At 40.4% G+C, this 23,369-nt stretch overlaps 1 protein-coding gene across 1 annotated transcript in view; it reads left to right on the top strand.

Annotated features, from left to right (window-relative positions):
- Window positions 1-6,846, top strand: part of NID1 (nidogen 1) — a 37,720-nt gene extending 30,874 nt beyond the window's left edge. The window contains exons 17-20 of the mRNA XM_026844586.1: window positions 1,938-2,095; window positions 3,501-3,624; window positions 4,790-4,902; window positions 6,406-6,846. Coding sequence (XP_026700387.1) covers window positions 1,938-2,095; window positions 3,501-3,624; window positions 4,790-4,902; window positions 6,406-6,527 — 517 coding nt within the window. The 3' untranslated portion in view covers window positions 6,528-6,846. The remainder of the gene's footprint in view (window positions 1-1,937; window positions 2,096-3,500; window positions 3,625-4,789; window positions 4,903-6,405) is intronic.
- Window positions 6,847-23,369: the final 16,523 nt, after the last annotated feature.

The following is a 23,369-nucleotide window of genomic DNA, read 5'->3' as shown; positions in this document are numbered from 1 at the left end:
CAAAAGATATATGCAAAGCTTGATTTTATTTATTTATTTAACGTAAGCATATACTCAGATTCCATGTTTTTAGGTTGTCTGTAGACAATAAGACAACTATCTCTTCCTGAAGCAACTAGCAAACAGTGTATGGAACAATCTACTTGTGTCCTGTGTCTGAGTAATACACTGGAAATAAGACTTCTAAAATGCCTGCTAGGTAATACTGTGATATATTTTGAGAGGTTTGACAAATACTTATTTGTACCTTGCTTTCAGTACATTGCTTGCAGGATAACAATCGTTGCCTTTACCTAAAAAAAAAATTTTTTGCAAGATTACTGGTCTAAAATACTAGATTAAGCAATTTTTTTTTTTTCATTTCCATCATGGTAGTCCTTCTTCCTGTACAGTGTTCCTTCTTTGATAGCTCCCATGGTGTCTCTCTTCTGTCATCATTTTGCTTTTGTCATTCAGTTGCCTGAGAAGGTCCTATTATGCTTCTATTTGAAGATGCAGATAATGACTTACTTTAAAAATCTAGCATGTAAGCTGCAGAAATAGCCTAGCAGAGTGCCAGTAGGAAAGTGTAAATGTTTTCAAGTTATGGCTCCAGCCTGTGAAACTTGAAGCGTATACACACTTTAAGTATACTTTTTATCTGCTGACATTTTTTCCTCTCTGAATATTGGAAGAAATACAGAGAAAATTAAAAGCTACTACAGAGTGTTCATGGTAGTACTGCATGTCTGATCATTAATGTCTAAACTTACCTGCTGTTGTCCTGATGCAACTTTCTGTAGTGTGGCTACTGCTGAGAAAAGACATTTCAGTCAAAATACTCAGAAGTACAGTATCAAAGAGGCTTTCTTTTCAGTTTCAAATTGTTGAGAAGCTCTACTAAATGCTTGCTTAATTGATATAATAGGCATTTAGAATGCTCTTAGGTGAGAATTAATTTATGAACAAAAGTACTGTATTTCTCAGAGAGAGGTTTTTTGAAAGATGCATCCTTGCTCCATATATTTGCAAATAAAGTTTGTAGTGAGAAAAGAATGTATGTGATCCATGAAAATGAGTGATACAAAATTACATTAAAAAGTAATTTTGTTGACTCCTCTAATTCCTTTAACGTAAAATAAACTTCTACATAATAATCATATAATAGTGGGCTGAAAACATCTGTGGATGTACATTAAGTGACAGCATAAATAAAAACGAATGCACCTCATGGTGTAAGGGAAGGGGCGAGGCACAAGTGTAGTCAAACTGAGAGACCCCTGTTCTGTGTGGAACCCCACTGACAGAGTAGGGCTCTGGTTCAGGTCAAGCAGCATGGGCTTCTGTCTCCTAGTAGACTTTTTTGTGTATGTGTTAACGAGTAAATAACAAAGGTGCTTGCATCAAGCGGCTGTGTAAATTCTCAGACACAGAATGTGCATTCAAGGGATAAAAAAACATCACTAACAAATAGCCATTAATAATAAAGCATCAGTGAATTAATGGCCCTCTCTGGGGTTCTCCCGTGACCATAAACTACTCTGATTTCACTGTATGTTGCTTACTTGGTGCACAGAAAAGAAGAATGTAGTTTTGAATTAATCCCACAAATGTATGCCAAATGCTCCTGCTGCTTAGCCTGAGCAGACGTGATGGGCAGTGAGGAGAATTGTAGACATGTATTTTGAATGGTCCTCTGAACTGTTGAAATAGAGGTCTTTTTGCCTGGCATCTTGCACAGAACAAACAGTGTAGAGAAAGCTTCTCTTCATTTGTGTGTGCTTGCTCTTTTTGTTTTTAATGGAAGTATATAATTTGCTCCATCTTTACTATACTTTTGTTACTTCTAAATAAAAGTGCAGTATGGTCCTTCTTATTTATTTAAATCATGTAGGGTGTTTGCATGTTACTTTGAGATCAGTCACTGTCTTAATTCTTGCCTTTTTCTTCCTCTTAAGAAACTTGTACTGGACTGACTGGAATAGAGAAGCTCCTAAAATTGAAACTTCATATATGGATGGCACCAACAGAAGAATTCTTGTCAAAGATGATCTTGGGCTACCAAATGGGCTGACATTTGATCCTTATTCCTCAATGCTGTGCTGGGTAGATGCAGGTAAAGAGGTGCTAAAATCTTTCTTCATAATAGTAGTAGAATATGTATGTCCAATCCTGAAATTATGCACAGCCAATTAATGTTTATAGTTCTTTGGTCTGCATTTTAGACTTCATGCTGTCTTTCTGGCTTTAATAGTCTCTCAATTTATTTGTTAACTGCCACTGTAACATTCACGTTAAACTGTATGCAAGCTGAAAGATTTCAATTCTGATTACAAAACTTTCTAGGAATGCAACAGGCTCATATCTGTGTGTATTTAAGCACTTTAAGTAGTGCTTAGGCATTTGTAGAAGAAATTGTGAGTTTGACTAGGAAAAAAACCCCACTGATTCATCTAATCTAGCCCTACAGAATATCATCCTGACACTATTGTTCTAAGACATGTAACCTTAGGCAAAGTCCTGCTTCTATTCAACTGAAGCAAATCTTGAAAAAGCAATTCACACTAGATCTAAAGATCAAGAGATGAAGGTTCTGCCACTGACGCATTGTTAGTTTTGTGCCAATGTCTTACCAGTAAAAAAAAAAAAAAAAGTGTCCTTTTAATTGTAATTTAAATGTGTAGTTTGGAGGTTTTTTCCATCTTGCTGCCTTTCTCCTTGTAGACTCTGCCAGAGATCTCCTCCTGTGGAGGTGCTTTTACACTTCAAGTCAGCTTTCAAGTTTTTGATAAAATAAAAAGATTGAGCTCTCTCTTTCACTGTAAGACACTCTCTCCAACCTTCAAATATGTCGTCTTGTGCTATCTTTTTTTTTTTCTTTTTCTTTCTTCCTCTCTTGTTCTTGCACTTGTCTCTTCCCCCCCACCCCCGCCAAATTTTGAAACCCACTATTAAGAGAAACCTATAGCTGTTTACATTCACTAGCATTGTTCCCAAGGTGGGTAGTAGCTTTGCAGCTAGACCTTTTCACACCCTATCTGTATCTACAATTGAGATGTTCTTCTGCAGTCTTCCCTTCATGGCCCAACCCAGCAAGCATTTTGGGAACATGCTCACTAAACTACCTTTGCAAAAATGCCTTCCAGAGGGGGTGGAACTGGTTAGTGGCTGAAGTATTCCTCCAGAATGGAGGAGACCTTCTGTCAGTTTCCACATCAGCCTGAGGATGTTGGTCTCTGTAGCAGGAATCTCAACTTGTGGGCAGTGGCCATGGCTGCACGGGACATGTGTGTTCCTGTAAGTTAGGTGGTATGCTGATTATCATTAGCACTAAAGTACTTTTCCATCCAATTTTTGGCACACAGAGACATGGTGTGGGGGACAGCTTTGGCTAAGCAGCATACTGAAAGACTTCCAGGAAGTTTTACTCTGTTCATGCTTGCATGCTTACGCTTGTCCTTCATCCCTCATGAGAGCTCTCTTGCTCTGGTTCAAAGGCCTAATTGTTTCACTACACCCAGGTACCAAGAGGCTGGAATGCATGAACCCTAATCAGCTTGGTCGACGAAAGATTGTTGAAGGAATTCAGTATCCTTTTAGTGTTACAAGCTATGGGAAGAATTTATACTACACAGACTGGAGAAGGTATGTTATCTGCTAAAGAAATTATGGAGTGCTTTAATCTGTTCTCCCTGGTAGAAACTGAAGTATATGCTGCATTTCTCATGTCTGACCTCTCACACATTCCTGTTTTGTTGCTTTCCTGGCAATAGCTGATGCAGGGTGGAGTGGATCTGTAGAGCTGACCTATTGACGTTGCCAGTTAACTGACTTTTCATTTTCAGCATAGTGATTTGTCGTCTGAGAAAATGCTTTTAACACTGAACATTTTTGGGAAAGGAGTGGGAGCTAACATGTTTCTCTTATGGTTGTATTTTCTGCATCGTAGAGGGCAGAAATTCATCACTCATGGCTTTCTATGCCTGTATTATCTGAATGTTCAACCAGAAATAAGAAAAAAAATATTTTACTGTCTTGATGACACTTTCTTTGTTGCAAATGATCTAAAATATTGACATATGATCAAAGTTTAGTTTACTGTATTTTCCAGAAAAAAATTCAGTCCATGCATTTAAAAATATTTATTTTTCCTTTATGTAAATGGTTGTGTGGGCTCTGTCTGCAAACTCTTACACAAATGACTCCATCAGCTGCAGCAAGAAGAGCTATTGATGTGTGTAAGGATTTCCAAGCTAGAACCTAACAGCTAGGAAATGCTGTTCTAGTACAGGCTTGTATAAATAGAAAACAATGTGTTACAAGTCTGTCAGTTGACTGCCCTCTTATTTTTAGGAAGAAAATTGCTTACGACTAGCTGTATTCCTTCCAGATACCAGGCTCCACCTGAAATACAACACTGCCCATAATCATTATGCATAATAGCTGCAATATATCAGCTATACTACAGAAAGTGTCAGAGGGGTAGAATATGGAGAATGTGTCAAAACTACTAAAAGATGTGTTCCTGTAGAGGGACATTGTACTGCATAGGAAGGTTGCTCCTTGCTAAATTTCTTAGCTGCCTAGAATGAAGGTTATGACATATTTCAGTTGTCCAGGAAAGATGAGTTCTTGGAAGATTTTGCTTCTGGCATTGCTTCCTAATTGTAAAATCAGGAATTTTACATGTAATTTTAAAAAAGAAGCAACTTCAGAGTTCTTCCTTTTTTGTTGGTTTGTTTGGTTTTTTTTTTTCCCCTGTACTTCCACCTTCATCTCACTTCTCTATGTTCTCTTCTGCATATGGCAGGGATGCTGTTGTAGCAGTGGATCGCATGAATTCAATAGAAAAGGATAACTTTCAGCCTCACAAGCGCTCCCGTCTCTATGGAATCACTACAGCCTTTGCTCAGTGCCCAGGAGGTAATCCAGATGATTCTCGAGTTTTTACAACTGTGAAACATCTTAGAATATAAATGAATTTAGGAGCAGCTTCCATTGACAGGCTGCCAACTGACCTAGGTAGTTAGTGAAGAACTGGTTAGTGCCTAGATTTTAATTTACTGAGAAATTAAGACACTTAATTTTTTCTTTTTCTAATAGCAGTTGTGATTCCATATGAAGCTAGAATAGGGAGGGAAGAAGGGGCCTGTTCTGTCCTTTATGAAAGGACGAGTGTATGATCAAGATGAGGATCTGACATGGTAAAAGCTGCTGTGTTGCCATCATCTAAATTGAATGCTATATTCATGGCTAGAGCCTTATTATTTTTAAGTTTAAACTACAGAAATATCATGGTCTTCCAGATGTACTTAATGAGATCAGTGTTTTTAAAAAGGGAATGGTCAGGAAACAGTAGGTGGTAGAGTGGCTGGGCTGGTCTTTCTGCTCTGTTGAATGTTAAGTTTTTCAGATGCGTGATTGAAAAGCCCCTTGTGAAGCTCAGAAGAGAGGAAGTGGATAACCTTGAAATAACCATTTGTTCTTTGGGGAGCAATATCACTCTTCAGTTATGGGGGGTTTTTTTAGCAAATCACAGTTAGGAGAAGAGTTCACTTTTTTATTATTACAACATGGCTGGAAATACAGGAGTTGTGGTGTTTTTACTTTAGGCATAAAGCCCACTAAGATAGATTCTCTTCTTATTATTCAATATATATATTAAAAAAAGGTAATGTAACTTAATTGAAAGTTGGGTTCAGAGCTTGAAAATGCATATAAGTGTAATAATTAAGAAATCAGTTACATTGTTATTACTGGTGAATTCTCAGTTCCATTTTGGTAGGCAGTGTAAAACAAACCAACATTGTGTGCTCTGAGTAAATGCTTACATTTATAATATTCAGAACATTGTTATCATTTCTTTCTCATCATCTGTCTATTTCAAGTGTTTTTCTGAGGTGCATGTCTTTACCCTCAGATCCACTGCTTCTGGCACTGTCTTTTCTTTCATTCATTTTACCCTTCAACATTAACGTGGTCCTCCCCACCCACTCATTTTTTGTTTTGTTTTCATGGGACATTTCCCCCATGTTTTTTGTAGTGGGTGATATCCAGGGGTGATGTCCTGTAGCATTTTGGACTTTTTCCCACCATGTTGCACTTTCTGTATTTCCATACTCACTGTCTCTTCATTCTAGTGTCTGTGACTACTTCAGGAACAGCTCAACTTTTTAATGTTGCCTCTCCTGCTCTGTCTCGATATCTTGATTTTTCTTTGAGGTGAGTATCAGAATCTGACACAAGGGATATGATGACTCTCATCTCCTCAAAGAATAGTTTTGTTTTACTTGTTCAATCTCGTTATGGCTTCTTTCTCTAGTGTAATAATGAAATCTGCACTACTTCTATATGTATGTGTTTTGGATTTTATTGTAGTTTAGCTTTTGTTTTTCTTTAACATTTTACCTCTCTGTTCTGTTCCAGGACATAACTACTGTACAGTGAATAACGGTGGTTGTACTCACCTCTGCTTGGCTACCCCAGGAGGTCGTTCTTGCCGCTGCCCTGACAACACAGTTGGAGTGGATTGTATAGAAAGAAACTGAGCATAAAAATAAGCTTTAGAGCAGCAGACACCTTTTGGAAATGTGCTGTAAACAATTCACTCCTATCAACACAATCAGGCCCTAAAGATAAGTGCTCCGTGATGCTGACAGCAAGCCACAATGTGCATGTGCAGACACACACAGGCAGTGACTGCTTTGTAGCAGTTAAGCAAGACAGAGCTGCCCAGATTGGGTCCAACTACATTTTATTCCTTGTAAAATTATCTCCTTTATTTTAAAGGTAAATGTGGAGGCCACCTGTGCTGGGCTAGGAGGATGTGTCTCTTGGCAAAATTAAAAGTAACAGATACTGAACAGAGTAAAGATGCTGGCATGACTCAAATCTGAGACTGGGTTGTACCTCGGAGTATGCAGCAGTTATCTGCAGAGTGGCATGCTTGGCCCTTCATATATGTGACGGCCACATCTCTCGCTGAGAAGCAACCAGGGGGTCCCAAGGATGAATAGATGTGAGTGGGAACACCTAGTAATATCACAGATTTAATGCCTAACTGCATTCCTTCCCACTACCAGTGTTTCCTCTTCTAAAACTTGAATCTCAACTTTTGACTCTTGTATTACGGAAATATTTAATCCATGTGCTGTGAGGGTAGTTCTCACCCTAGCACTTGTGATCTTTTCCCACAGCATGTGATTTTTTTTTTTTTTAAAGATAATTGGCACTGCTTAGTGGATGTATTTGAAGTTTTTGTTAGATTTGAAGAGATTTATTTTTCTTCTGTCTGAGGTGGATTCCTGAGTAGTTCCACTAAACAAACTTTAGATATAGATCTCTATTGCTGATAGTTCATCAAAGAATGGATGTAGATTCACTTGAAGATGTTTGGTTTTAGAGACACAGTCATAATTGTTTCCTGAGAGCTTTTAAAAGAATATTTCTGTGTTTGATTCTATAAGCCTGAAAGTGGTCTTTGAATTCTATCCCAGCAATCTTTCATCTTTAGCAAACCATGCTGTGTGTTTTTGTAGACCATGAGAAACCATGGCAGTTAAAAAAATGATTTCCAGGAAGGTCACCTGTGTCTTGGTGCTTAAAAGAAAAAAAGATAGCGATGCTCCATTTATGTGTCAATAGTCAGTAACAGCAAAAAAGTGTGCTGCAAATAAAAGCAAAGTTGATGTTTTCATCATCACCAAGAAGTTTGGAGTAGGGAAGGAAAATCAAAATGTACATTCTTATGTCAAATCAGCAGTACACATCTGGAAGTGAAGTTTGGCTTCCACAGTGTGTGTTAGGAAGGAAGCTTACCTGCAAGCCAGCCTGCAGCAGCAGAACAAAACAGGGCTTGTGAGGCTTCTGCCAGAGCACATTTCACAATGTCATGATCAGAGCAGTAAGCTAACATCCCCATTTCCTCACTCCCTCTTCGGACACAACAGTAACAGTTTTAAACAGAGCAAATTCTGAGTCTTAACTGTGTGACATCTTTGTCTTTAATTGTATATTTATCATAACAAAGCATATAAGCATTTTAAAAATTCTTTTTTGTATAACTTTTAATTCATTTTATTCATACACTTAATCAGGTATGTCTTACTGTAAATATCAAAAATTTGTTGAAATGAAGGTGCTTGATAACTCTTTCTCCAGAATTATTCACGTGTCTGGTGAAATATTAAAGTTTACACTCTGTACAGGTATCTACAGTACAGTTAATAAAAATTTTGGGTTTTTATTTTCTATAAAAAAAGTCATTCCTGCAGAAGGAAGTGATAATGTGGTGTCTCAAATCTCTTTTCCTGTTGAGTTCTGGCTTTTAGCTGACTCTAATATCTAGTGATGATACTTCTAAGATGTAACACTATAGAAGAAAAACTGCTGTTGGAGGTTTTGTATTCTGAAATGAGTAGGATACTTTTATTCAAAACAAATATATGAGGGTGCTTAAAGAACACAGCTTCCTCTGTTTTGATACAGACTTTTTACTGTTTTTTAACTCTTGTTTAACTTTATCAAGTAGGCATAATTCAGTTACACCATACTTCAGATTTCTACATTAGTTGGAAACACAGGACAAGGACTAGGTTAAATGGGGGGGCAGAATTTATCCCTCTGCTGAAAGATGCCCTGGTGCTGAGTTTCTAGACGACAGGGTGCTTTTCTGCCTGGTGCCACAGCACACAGGCTCTGTGCACGGCTGCAGGTGTGCTGTGGCTGCAGGGCAAGTTGCAAGCGAAGTGAAGTGTGGCCTGCTGGAGGTGGTGATGCTGAGATTTAAACTCCTCAGCTTTTATGGCTACAACATGTCAGTGCCTCGGGGTAGATGACAAAAGGCTCTGTGGTGCTGTGTGGATGGACAGCTGGAGAGTAGCATGCCCATCACATGAGCTGCTGGAAAGGTAGGCAGAGAGGCAGCAAGGAGAGCTACTGGGATCTAAAGGATGGTGTGGGGCGTTACAGGAGGAGATTGGTGTTGATCCATACTGGGGACTACACATGGAATTGGAGGGAATTGGGCCTTTAGTGCGTTCTTTACTGTATGCTTTGATTTTTTTATTCTGATCCTTCAAAAATGATATTTTCTGCTTTATATTTGGACCAACACAATACTCTGTGCATTACGACAGTTACTAATTTATTAAACCCCAGTCAGCTAATTCTGTCCTAATCAATGAGCAACAACAAAGATGTCAAGGAAAATACACCTCAGCAGAACTTCTAGTGTTAATGCGTGAGCTCCTATGTAGTCTGTATGACAAAGGGAGAAGCAATATTACTATGGACTGAGTGTCTCTGTTAACTCTGATACCACATCTGGCAGTAGCTAGTACTGGATTAAGGGAAGCTTCATCACATCTGTGCCAGCAGCGTATATGTGACAGTTTGCACCACTTTATAAAAGCTCAAATATTGGGTTTTGTTTCCCAGCAAATACTTGTTGCTAACTTCAGCTGTTGTAGCTCCATGTCAGAGCACAGCAAGGGCAAAGCTGTTCCCTCAGGGAAAGGAAGCTAGCAGAAGCAGTGGCTTCACCAGCAAGGGACCAGTCCCACTGTAGCCCAAGTGAGGCAGACAGTGCCGAGGGGCCAGACCACCAAGCAAATCTGTAGTGACAAGGTAGGTCCAAAGTCAAGTTGGGAAATTGAGTCAGGATCGCAGTCAGGTCTGGACGTAGTGGCCAGAATCAGTGATTGCCAGGCAAGTCCACAGTGGTGGAGCAGGCCTGCAGTCACACTGGGCTGGACCTGGATCAATGGGGTGCATGGCTGTGGCACAGCTCAGGCAAGGACCGGGGTGAGAACCTCGGCTTTAAAACAGCCTTGAAGGGAAAGAGGGTTGCACTCACTGAGTCCTCCCAACAGAGTTGTTTAAGGACGGACCTCTGCTCAAGTTCCTTCAAGTTTTCTTCATACCTTCTGTCAACTGGCTGGCCTTGAACAGCCAACTAAGCTGCCAGTGGTTGGAGTGTGCTCCAGGTCCTGACACTCTGGAGTTCTTTATTCCTATATATGTTTGCTTTCTCACTGAATTTTGCTAAATCTTTGGCCCCTAAAATGATTTGTGGTCTTGAGTTCCTTATTTTAATCACAGTCTGGGTAGGAGTCTCATCCTTTGAGAACCATTCCAGAATATCTGTCCTGTCCCTATCATATTTTTCAAGTTAAATGTTCATAAGTGTTTTGAATGTTAAAAATGTGAATTTTCTATTTCCTTCTTCTAACCCTAGAGAGTTAATAGTATCTTTTTGTAACGCAGGGTTTTCTCTTGCTGACCTAATTCATCTAGCCTATCGTTTTTCTGACTGTTGCTTATTAGTGTCTGACTGTTCTAGTCTTGTTCAGGAGCAAGAAAATTTCAGATATATTTTATGTTGTGTTTTGGGTTAAAAAGGTAATGGAAAATGGGATGTGTTTTCTTTCATTATTAACATTATTTTTTTTTAATATAATAGACTGGGAGTGCTAATCATGTCAGTCTCTGGTTGAAGAAAAGGTTCAGTGTAACTACAGTTCTCTTTTTTTGCTACAAAAAATAGTAGATTCTCAGCTTTTCCAGGAAAGGAGAACAATTGCTTCTATGGTTAAACAAAGGACAAAATACTTCTTAGGTTTATCACAGAGGTAAGTTAAATGTTTTCTTAAATGCTCCCATTCAAATCTTCCAGTATGCACAAATGTATTTAATGGTAAGACCATTAGTGATGTTTATCAACGAGGTAATAAGTTGCAAAAAAAGTGAAATCTACTGAAAGTAGTGCTGGCTTCCTGATGACTTAATGGGGTGGTTGGGCTGCCTTTCCTTCTGAAAGGTGTTTGAAAACCCCAACTTTACCCACTTTTTAACCTGTAAAGAACTCTCTCCTCGTGGTGAAAATCCAGCGTGGTGTTCTGAAACTCTGTGTCCTGTCCACTGTTGTTCCAAGTTGGCAAACTGCTTACTCTGCAGTTCTTCAATTGCACAGTTTTGTCACAACATATTAGATTTTTAACTTGCAGGCATATAATTAAGAATGACAGATGATTACTAGAGGATAATGGCCCCTCAATGGCAGTGTCATAATGCATCAGTTTAACCTATGGTTAAATGCAAACTGGTTTTTGTGTAGCATTTCCTGTGTGGTATTTTTTGTGTAGTATTTTGTGTGGTATTTCATAGTGTATTGCTTGGAGGCATTGCTGAAAAAAAAAAAAAAAAAAAAGCAGGATGTGAAACACATATGGCTGTAGAGAATACAGTGGTGAGAAGCCCCCTGCTTGGCCTGTCTGTAAAAACTAAATATTACCTCCAGAACCTGAGTTCCCAGCTGGGGATTTTGGCAGCAGTTAGTTCATTATGTGATTGAATCACCTCCTTTGTTTAAATTCTAGTCCACTTAAAATCTGTCCTTTATCTTATAAATAAGTTTAGGACAGCATGTCAATAAAATTGCTGAAAGGTCAGTATATTGCCTATTACAAATGTACATACTGATGACTCTGGAGCTTTGCTTGACTAACAAAAGGCTCAGCAGCCAGTGGAATGCAGTGAGTGGGCTTCCCTGCTGCTTTGTGGCAAAGCAGATGGGGCTGCAGTTACTTAGTGCTCTTCTGTTTTTTTCCAGAAGGATTCTGGAGTTGATGAATGGGGACAGATTGCCATTTCCACAAGCAGCCAGGATGGCATATTTCAGCCTTCGGCTTCTTTGTCTTAAATATTCACCAGAGTGCATTCAGTTTGTGGTAGTGTTGCTCGCTCTGGACAGGCAATGTCCTTCCTTACCCGATGGGGTGTCTAGAACACAGAGGAAGCACACAGAGGAGCTGTGGAGTGCAGGGCCTTCAAGATGAGGAAAATAGCCTGCTGTACAGGTGCCAAGAGGTGACTGTGGATCTGATCCAGCAACTTGTACAGCAGCATTGGGGACGATAGTGGAAATCTTCCCAGGATCTGAGTGTAGGCTTATGGAGAAAGGGGAATTGTGGTGGAAGGCAATTGAAGAGGAAGAAGATGGCAGTGGATGCAGCTGTGTGTGAAGTTTGGGAGGTGGAGCAAGCAATTAGCGTGATGATTGTAGTGCTGTGCTTTTGTGGTCCTCGGTTAGTTCAGCAGTATGCTGCTGGGGATAGGGTGAGGGAGACTAAGACGCAGAGTTGCTGGGTTATAGTGGATTGTAAAAACCCTTCCAGTCTCTTCCTTTCCCACTAGAACCAGAATATCCCACTGACCCAGCACTCTTTTCAGGCACTGTGGGATAAACTGTGAGATCCCAGATCCAATTCTGTTTGAGAACAAAAACCAAGAGTACGAGGTTTTGTTCTTCCCACCCCTCTTCCCTGATTTATGTAGATGAGAAACGTAAGCAGATAAGCCAGAGAGGGAGAGTAACAGTCCATCTAGCTTTGTAGCAGAAGGAGGCCATGCTGCTGAGTGTGACTCCTTCCTGAGATGGCCCCAGACACCCTGGTGAGCCACTGCTGGATTTCATGGTGCAGCTACTCTCCCTGGTTGGTACCTGCACCACCTCTTCCAGGACTGGATCCTCTAGCTGTGACTGCTGTGCACATTGACTGTACACCAAGCATGTCACAGAGGTGTCTCTAATAATAAACAGTGACAAAACACTAGTCTGCTAACAAGCTGCTAAACCTACCCAGTAGCTTCAATCCAAAGGTCCTTGATGGCACTTTTGTAAGCATGAGATTTTTTTTCCTTTGCATTGTATTACAGTCTGTCTTTTTGGTTATTAATCTTTGAGCTGATGCATCTCATGTATTTTAAAGTGATTGCACTGTAATTAATCATTTATCTTAGTGGCCCGTTATCCTTTCAAACATACACATATGGGGAAGTGGGAAACCATGCAGCTAATTTTTTTTCTCTTCCAGGCAGAGTATCCCTTCTAGGCTTTAGGCTCCCAAGTGACAGTGCAACCACGACACTTATTTTTTCAAAACAGTCAAAGGACGATGTGCTGCAATCAGTTTCTGTGCTTATAGGCCTTGTAACTCAAAGGTCATGCTGACATGCCACATGGACATTTTTAGCTGACTCTAACCTGCAGAACCAATGGGTTTTTCTTTACAGTTGTTTCAGCCTAAATCCTAGCATGTCTGCTAGATCCTGCACTGTGTTACACCCGGCCAATAAGGCAGAGTATGAAGTCTGGCATAACCTCTGTATCAATTAAATTAAATGTATTTGGTCCTGGGCCAAAAAAATCTGGCATGATGTATCTTCTCCAGATAGATTTGTCTGTGCTCTGTCATAGCAGGAGGAACTTTCAGCAATGACAGATGGCTGTGGTCTTCATGTGATTTGCCCTAGCTGTCTGTGACTTGCACTCCTCTATCTGGTAGATTTTACTGATTAATTTTATGAACTTGAGAGTCTGGACTTCACCAGTAAAGACGTTTTTAATGTTAGGCATTGATTAAAACAGAGAGGAGGATATTGTTTCTCTCAGAGGAGGTGCTGCCACAGATTTATGTGCTCCCTGTGAAAGCTCAGTCCTGACTCTGTGTTCCCTGGAATCCAAACTTTTCAAGTACAAGTCGGCAGTACACATGTTTGTCTGATCATTTCTTAGTTTGTCTGCTAGGTTGGCTATCTTCAAGAAATTACATTAAGGTCTGAAACCCTCTAGAAATTCTAAATTTGTTATAATACTGTATTTTATTATTAGTGGAACAAGAAAATTTAGCTTCATTTTTTTCCCCCAGTGCTGTGACAAATTTATGTTCCTGCAATTATGCAATTTTATTCAATTTTTTTTTTTTTTTTTTTTTTTTTTTCATTTTCAGCTTGGATTTTACTTGAATGAAGAATCACAGAGGGAGGATGAGCATGTTCTTGTATAAAAAACTCCTTAAGACATTGTTTTAATGAGCAACAAATGTACAACAGTTAAAAAACACACAATAAGAGTTTGTTCACAGATTTTTATTAAGAATAATGTTTTCTCCTAAAGTCTCAGCTCTTATACACGTGACCCCCAATAAATGACTCCAAAAGGCAAATAAAAAGACACACATAATACTATTTTTTCCCAAATTTGTGTTATCTATATTAATTGTTAGACGATTTATACAGAAATTTAGATTGGAAGGAACATCTGGAGCATCTCAAGTCCAATTCCCTGCTCAAAGTTGGGACAACTTTCATGTAAGAGCAGATTGCTCAGGACCTTGTCCAGTCAACTTCTGAAATCTCCAAAGGTGGAGATGCTACAGCTTTTCTGGACAACATCTCAGTACTGAACTATTTTGGTGTGGAAGTCCTTAAGTCCAATGGGAATTTCCTTTGATGCAACTAGTGACCACTGCTTCTTGTCCTTTCTCTGTGCCCCTATGTGAAGGGTTTGACTCTAGGTCTTTTCTTCAGGTAGTAGAAGGCAGCAGTTGCTTCACCCTTTCCTCATATGACATGTACTCCAGCCCTCTAGCCATTAGTGGTCTTCAGGGGACCTTATCCAGTTTGTGAATATCTTTCTTGCCTTGAGGGTCCCAGATGAAACAGATGTTCTCCAAATGTGGTCTTATGAGACCTAAATAGATTAATATAATTGTCTTGGTACCTGATGAAGGTAATATTAATGCTTGGTGTGGGCAATAGTGAATGCAGTTCTTATGAACTGTCTATAGAGACTAGTTTCTTACACTAAGCTTACCTTTGGGGCAGGGGGATGGGGGACGGTGTAATTTTTTTTCCTGGTCATTCTGAAAGCTATTTGCATGGCTCTTTGTGTTTCTGTCTCATAGGAGCCCTATTCCAGCACACAAAATAGGTATTTATCCATTTGTTGGTCCTGTTTTCAATTTTTAGAGCTAACATGGAGGGGCTGTAACGCTACCGTTCTCCACTGAAAGCCCTGGGACTGACAGAAACCGTGGAAAATATGTATTCTCCATGTGTGATAGGAATTAATCCACCAAACTGCAACTTTAGGAAGACTGGTGTGAACAGGGGAGGCTTTTTGCTGTCAAAATGCAGCTGAAAGGCTTTTGGATACAGAAAGGCAGGAGCTCTTGGAGGGAGCTTCACTGGGAAGAGTAGTGTGAGACAGGCAAAGTGATGTCTCATCTACAGTTCTTCTGGGGCCTTGGAATTGTGCAGGGTCAAGCTATAAAGCTGGGTATGCACCAACTGACACTTGCACTATGCAGTGACTGAGTGTGCAGAAGGGGATGTGAGAGTCTCAGTGCCACATCTACAATGAGAAAGACCCCTTGTGGGTCTGCTCCTCGTTCCTTTCATGTGATACACTGAGCAATGATGACTACTGGTTTAATTCAGTGACAAGGGATGCTCTGTGCCAAACTACTGTCTGTTTATAAATATTTGGCATAGAGTGATAGCAGCAGCATCAAACTCACTAGTAGGAAGTTAAAGTTTCCAAACTTTAGGTGGTGACAAGCAAGATTATTAACATAGGAATCAGGCCAGCAGTTCTTCTACCTGTCAGCCTGTAGTCTTAAACTGTAAAGTTCAGGAGCACAGCCCTCAGACTTTTCTGCAAAGATGCACATGCTGCAGATGGAGGAGGGGAAGAGTAAGCCTTTTCTCAAAAGGTCAGTAGGGCAAGAAGGACCTTCCTCTAACTGATTGATATTATGTTGAAGTGAAGTCAGGATTGATGCTGTCACAGGAAGGGAGCCTTGTGAAATGTTTAATTTAAAGAATTTGTCACTTCAATTACTAACAAGGCATAATACTAACAAAATAATGATTCCAATATAGAAACCTGAAATACAGTAATTGGTTTGGAGAATGTGGGACTAGTCATGTGCCACAGAAGGCTATGCTGGAGATGAGATCTCTTAATTTCTGTATCAGTCTGTATTTCAGATTCTGCATTTGTTCCAGTCTGAGTTGTCATTAGTCTCATAAACTCATGACATGGTTAAAAGACGGTCAGTCCAGTCACATGATATCACAATATTCAGCAGCAAAATACAGCTGAGTGCAGTATGCCTTCAGACAAGTCACAGAATTTAATCCTTAATGTCAAGGTCTATCATCAAGCTGCATAACACAAACAACGTTTTAAACATTAAGTACTGTATTAGTGTTATTAGTTAAACTGTGTGGTCAGGTGGCTATTTATCATTCCTGTGTTAGCCGTAGTGTTGTATATGGATCAGATAGCATTTTCTTAACACAAAGTTGCCACATATCACTTAAGTTGTAGTAGTTTCTGATTCAGCATTTTAGATGGCTATGTAATTTACTAAATTCAAAGGGAGAGGCTTCAAGTACAGTTTCCTTAGGCGCTTGTCAATTTTTGAGACGCTTCCCAGAGTTGTGCAAGAGAACAATCTTCTGTTCTTTGTATCTTGGATCAGTGTGCTGCCTGGAGCTCCAAGATGCCTCCAGCTGCAGCTGCTTCAAGTGGAAAATAAACCAGGCATCAGAGAAGGTTTGGGTTTTTGGTGGGTTTTTTTTTGTGTTTTGTGGGGTTTTTTTTTTGTTTGTTTGTTTTTTGTTTTTTTTTTTCTTCCTGCTTGTAGTTGTCTGGATCCCATAGGCTTGTCCCCTTACAGAAAGTCAAATGGCTGTAATTCTAGTATTTTGTAGGGGGAGAAAAAATTAGTAAAATTAAGTTAATTCTGTAGGAAATGTGAGTTCCTTTGAATTAATCTGATTTTCAGGCAGCTGTTGAATCGTTTGGAGTATGCTAGCAGTTCCAGGCCCCAGGTTTGTAGGAGAAGGACTACATGTAACCTGACGTCGTGAAGTCTGCTTGCCGTGGGCGCACTGATTTGTAATACTCTTACAGAGTAAGAGTCTAATTTGTGCTTGTACATGCAAGTATCACACTGAGGAAAAGCTGAGAGGACTCTCTTAAATTACAGCTAAACAGCCCTGAAGTCATGAGTTTCATCACTGACTTTGCTTCCTTCATAAACAGTGTAGATAACTGAACACCTCTCATTATCTATCGATAGAGCTGATCAGAAGGTCTCAAACGAATTATTTTTTAAATTTAGTTTTAAATCATTATAACACTGGTAAGTAAGGGATTTTTGTTGCTTTTCCACCATGAAACCATTTTGGAGACTTCCCGTACAAACAGTAAAACTGAGTTCGAGTCACATTTTCTAGTCATTTTACTGTGAATTTCTGCACAGATGAGCTTTAATGCTCCTTTTCTATTGCTTCTTCCTCTTTTGCCTTGAAGGCGTTGTCTTTACTCTTGCTAAATGAAGACTTTGAAGTGTATTAATTCAGCAAGTAAAGAGTTAATGTGCCCTGGTTTTCTTGCTAGTGAATAACTGAGGCCCCCTAGTGCCTTATTTATTAGCAGTACTAGGAACAGAGTGAAGCAGAGCAGTAACTGAGTTTTCCGTTTGTCCCTGTGTTTAATTACACGAGTAAAAGAGGACTAAAGGAGAAAATGCTCTTTTCCAGCACACATTCGTGTCTGGATCACACATTTCTTCAGTGCTCTCGTGCCCTTTCTTCTTCTTCCAGTTTTCCTCACAACAGTAGCTCATAAATGAAGGGTACAAGACCACGTACCAAACTCTCCAGTACGCAGAAACGGTTTAATTTTTTTTTTCAGGCTGGCTTTTATAATCTTTGTTGCTTGCTCAGTAGGACAGTTGTGGTGGTGTTTACTCTCTGGACCCCCCCTTCGCATTTCTCCCTTCCGTTTCCCCCTTACTTTTGGAAAGGCTATTTCTGCATTACTTCAACCCTGGCTCACATTCCCTTGGTTGCAGTTAGGTGCTCTGTAGTTCATTGCTTCTGTTTATGCAAGAATCCACATCAAAGACTGCATCGTTCCCCGTTCGAAAGATCATACAGAGATCAAAAAATAAGACTTGAAAAGCCAAATCTCCCTGGAAAATAGCTTATCCAAAACATCAGCAAAAGCTGTAAGAGCAAGCATTCAGTAATTCTGAATATTGTTTTTTGATTAATGCAGGTGTGGTTACAGCTCATGTAACTGGACACCATCTAGTGGCAGAAACTCAAAAATAATCTGATTACAGTCATGCATTGATGAATTCTCTGAGGTTTATTCAAATGCTTGTGGTGGGCAATATATTGAATCTTCTTGCTGAAGATCTTTCTCTGATCACAGACCAAAAATGTATTTACTGCAGTGATTCACAAACTCGGAAAATTAAAAACCAGCTTCTTGTCAAATCATCTATTGATAGTTTATAACCATCACCACTGTATTTATCATTGGAAATTATTTTCCAACAAATATGATCAATCAATATCTTGTTTAGGAGTAGTGTGATGTGTAACATTCAGTAATGCATTTGAAACCAGTTGGTTCCTAGATGTGTATGGGTTTTTGTTTGGGTTGTGAGTTGCATGGGTTTTTTGTCTCTGATTTAAAAGCACAAAGTATTTGAGTGCAGTACTTAAGACCAACTTTGCAAAGAGAGGGCTGTTTAGTATTTACAACGTGTTTTGCCTAATAGTTGCTTGAAACTTCACGCTTTCAGCTGTTCTGAGGTTACTGGAGAGTGCAGCATCTAAAAAATACAAAAGACAAGTTACTGTTTGGATTGGATGTTGTTTATACAAACAAATGTTTGTTAAGGCTTTTAGTGCATTTGCCCATTTTTTTTTTACTTGCTTGTATGCAGCAAACAGGATGTTGAGTAACTAATTTTGTGTTAAAATTTTTGTTGAAATTCAAAACTTCACAGCTGGGTCTCATTCTCTTTTATGAAAAGACCCTTATACTTTACCAGTACTTTAGGCTATGTACTGAAAAATTGAGACATGAACCTGTCTTGAAGTAAAGATGTTAAAACAGGCAGGTCATACACATAAAAGCAGAAGAAACAAGAGATCTTGCACCAACAACCATATATGAGAAAACCCAGTATATGTGGTCCTGCTTTATCCAGTGTCTCTAATGAACCACACAAACACACCAAAAAAAAAAAAAAAAAGTTTATATCCATGTAACTGGTGGAATAAATTAAAAACCTTTATCTAGCACAGCTCAAGAACATCCTCACTAAAATATATAAAATATAACCTCTACAACCCTTGATGCAGGAAACACAAATAGGTTATCTTGAATCTTGCTATTAGTCAGTCCCATAACCACTAGGAAAATATACCTGAAGCATCAAGTAGCAAAGAGCCCAATGCTGATACCATGCTCCCTTACTTTTTCCTAAGAGGCACCCTGAAAGCCCATTCCCAGCCAGTCCTTGGGTGACCACCCAGCAGCCACTTCAACACTGCACCCAGAACTGCTGCCAGCAGGTCTTTGAATTACCTGTTCTGCCTTCTTAGGAAGTGAGCATCAATACAGTGAGCAGAGGTTGTTAGAGATAGGAAAGGTGAGAGGTTTGGTGGTTAGTGCCTGTTAGAGTGAGGGGTCAGGGGGTCACTGAGTTGGTTAAAGTTTTCCAGTGTTTGCTGGGGATTGACATAGGGGCCTGTCTGATCTCTCTGCTTTGCTCTGTGGTCTTCTGTGGGTGTGTGTTCTGCTTGAATAGTGTACAGGATTGCAAGCTGTGCATGGTGGAAATTTTACAGGCCTGAGAATAAATAATTGGCCATTTCAGAAATATTGCATGTTTTAGTTCTCATGTAAGTCAAGTGTGGAAGAGAGCACTGGGCATCTCATGTTCAAAGCTTGAACACAAGGGCTTTGCATTCAAACCTTTTCTGTTGGCAGTTCTGTGACAGAAAGATGCTCGGTTCTTTTACTGTAAAATTGTGGAGATAATAGCTTCTCACCTCTTGGCTTTGCTGTCAGGATCAACATTATACCATGAGTATGATAAATTTTACAGAATTGCTGTTTGACAGAACCAGGGCAGGTGCAGCCTTGGTCTAATGTGGGGAGCTGCAGGGACAGGGAAGGGATCTTACCCCTGTACTCGGCACTGGTGAGGCTGCCCCTGGGCTGAGGGAACTGGGCGTGTTTAGTCTGGAGAAGAGGAGGCTGAGGGGAGACCTCATCTCCCTCTACAGCTCCCTGAAAGGAGGGTGCAGAGAGATGGGCATGAGTCTCTTGAACCAAGTAACAAGTGATAGGACAAGAGGGAATGGCCTCAAATTGTGCCAGGGAAGGTTTACACTGGGTATTAGGAAGCATTTCTTTCCAGAAGGGGTTGTTAGGCGTTGGAATGGGCTGCCCAGGGAGGTGGTGGAGTCCCCATCCCTGGAGGTGTTTAAGAGTCGGGTTGACTTAGCGCTGAGGGATCTGGTGTAGTTGGGAACTGTTAATGTTAGGTTAACAGTTGGACTGGATGATCTTCAAGGTCTTTTCCAACCTAGATGATTCTGTGATTCTGTGGATGAGGAAGAAGGCTGCATAGATCTGACCACAGTTGCTGCTCCACTGACAGTGACAGTGGGCACCAGCACTGCTGCCTACTCAGTAAATCTGTTCCTCGCTTATAATACAGTGCAAGACCTTTACTCCTGTACATGAGCTGTTCACTGAGATATCTTAGGTGGGGTTTAAGGCCAGATTCATGGAGACAAAGGAGAGACAGATGATGGGATTTTTTGGTCCTTTTGCATTTTTAAATAAGTGGAACTTTTCACAACCCTTCTCTAAAGTTGATTGGGAAAATGCTTTGTCAGCATATCTTTGCTGCTTATGAAACAGGTTATCAGACTTAATGCAACAAGGAGCTTTTTCTCTGATTTGGTTTGATTTAGGTTCCATCCCACATATATACACATGTGAGAGAAAACAAAAACATCAGAAAAATAGTAGCCCCATCCGTGGAGGGTTACAGGCTGAAACTACAGGTGTGATAGGTAGGTGAGCCCAAAGAACAGGCTGGATCTGGAGCCAATGAACTGAAATAGCCAGATAAAAATTATGTCCATAGGCCTCACTGTTTACCTCTGTTACTGGGTTGGAGCTACCAGGATGCATTAGGGAATAGCATGCCTTTGAAGAGGAACTTGGTAATGTTCCAGTGGTGGGTTTGGTGGCTTGCAAGAGGAAGGTTTTTCTGGGCTAACATGGGAGGCAGTGTGAAATTTCAGGAAATCAACCTTTTCCTAGTGTAGAACTAGACTTTGAAAGCTTTTGAAGAAAGGACAAGAAATTGGTCTCAGAGACAACAGGAAAGAGTGAATGTTGAGGATGATAAGAGGAGAGACAAGACACTATCTGTGACAGTTTGGATGACCCAGAGGAAGTAATCTGGATCAACAAGGAGTAGATGAGTTGCCAAAGCAGGGGGTTAACAGGTTTGGATGACAAGTTTAGCAGCACTAATTATGGGCTTGAATAGTGATATGGCTGTCTGCATGGAGTGTTTGAATGGAAAAAAAAGGGAGGTTTCAGAAGGGAGGTTGGGTGTTGTGTTCTGACCCTGTAGGACGCAGGGAAAGGGCTTAAAAACACTTCTCTGTAACTGAAGTTTTGCTTTTTGTGTGAAGGTCTGCAGACATGGTTTTTGTGGTAGGAAAGACTACGCATTGTGAGATTACCTGAATGCAACAGTAAAAATCATATAAGCATCACTGAAGGAAGTTAATGGAGGAGTTGTACAAGAGGAGGAACAAAAGGCTTAAAAGATAACACACATAGTGGTCATGGGACAAAGACATAAATTTATAATAGGTTTGATCTAGGATTTTAAGTAAATTGTTTGATATAATTCAGTATAAGTGACAGAGAAAACTATCCATTAACATATTTAGAATGCATTGTAGTTAAGGTCAGTACAGCATTTCAGATGTGAAGTGCTGTTTCTCTTCTCTCCCGCTCCTGTACTTCTAGTGTCTAGGATTTTGAAAAGGATCCACCTTTGTAAAGGGTTCTACAAGTGGAAACCTTCCTACACGATGTATGCAAAAGGCAGTCTGTCAGTTTTAGAAATACTTTACACAAAGAACTGCTAAACAATAATTGTCCCGTACTTCACCACAATCCCCAAGTAGTGAGCTGTGATCCTTGGATGAAGGATGAAGAAAAATTGCCAAGTTGCAAAATCAGCTGAAACAAAATGTCAAGGGCTTTTGCAAAGAATTCTCTACTTTCCTTCCAAGGAATGTTGGGGTTAGAGCTCTGCGCTATTGCATGTTTTCACCACATATTTTAGCTGGTGGGAGAGTTAACACTTCTTTTGCACTTTCGGTTTTAAAATCTGCTAACTAGCAAACAAAAAGCAAAGAGGGTGAATTTTAGTCAGAGAGGAGATATTTAAGGCCACTACTTGCATGCCTCATCTCAGTAGCAAATGTGAGTGCTCTGCAAATGCATATTCACGCTGATAAACCAGGGGACTAGAATCTGGTCTGATGTTTTGTCCTACTGTGACTCTTGTTTTTTGTGGGATGTTCTTAACTTCTGCGTTTTAGGAGGGCGTTTTCATGCACCCCCTATTCTCTGGTTTCTCAGGGCCTGCATAGCATCAGAGTAAGGCATAGCATTCTCAAATCTTCAAAATTTTGTCATGGTTAAAATGTTACAGTGTCTTTAGCTTAATGTTTCCCACACCTTCTGGAGCAAGGCCTGAAGAGTAGAGGCAGAGCTGCTTTTGAGAGTACTGTGTTAGGTAAGGAGTCGTTCTTCATCTGAGGGTTTTTCCTAGTGTCAGCTTTTGCCTTCTGAGGCTTGGCGGTGGTGGTTTTGCAGACAGGGGCTGAAGGATCCTGTTCCTGAGGGCAGGCACAGAGTGTCTGCTGGAGAAGACGGTGGCTGCAGCTGGAGTTTGCTCAGAAGAACCACAGTCTCTTTGAAAGGTTGGATCCATCCTGCGTATCAACAGCCCAGCTGCCTATGTAACATAATCTTGGGAAGGGGGAGCAACAGTTTCTACCGAGGCAGTACTTAACACCTCTACTCAAACACAGCTTTAGCCCTGACTGCTGCAGGTCTGCAGTGGAAGGTTTGGGCAGAGCTCTTGTGGGGCGCACAGCCAATTTGCAAAAAAGAGATGGAGAGAATCGATGCCTAGTGGTGTTCACGGTGGCCTGGGGGAAGAGCAGCATCAGCAAGGAAGCAGCAGCCCGAAGGTGCTGCGTGAGCAGTGCCCAGGCACAGCATGAGCAGTGATATTTCTCAGGACTTCGCCCTGAAACGGGGCATGCTGTAGGGAATTTGTCCCAGGGAGGTCTGGGTGGGAGCAGTACTTACCACTAGATGGTAGTGTATCAACACAGCAGGTCTTTTCCCCCAGCTGTGAGCTCGTCAAGCCTGAAGCAGGGGGAGTCAGGGTGGGCTTGGGGCAGGGAGAGGCTGCGCTGGGTTTGGACCTGCAGAACTGTTGCGATGCCTAGACCACAGAGGGATGTAATTTTGCAAGTTCTTTGCAAAACCTGTGGTGATTTGGAATTTCAGTGGTAGCACCTGCAAGTACAGAAGGTTCAGAAAGTAAAATATTAGTAGAAAATGGAGCAAAAAAATGAGCGGCCAGTTTGGGGAGTGGACCCCCTTTTCCTCCCAT

This window comes from Athene cunicularia (assembly GCF_003259725.1).
Source record: "Athene cunicularia isolate RWA chromosome 3 unlocalized genomic scaffold, athCun1 chr3_part1, whole genome shotgun sequence".
Classification (NCBI taxonomy): domain Eukaryota; kingdom Metazoa; phylum Chordata; class Aves; order Strigiformes; family Strigidae; genus Athene; species Athene cunicularia.
The sequence above is the reverse complement of the archived record's forward strand: the minus strand, read 5'-3'. Positions and strand labels throughout refer to the sequence as shown.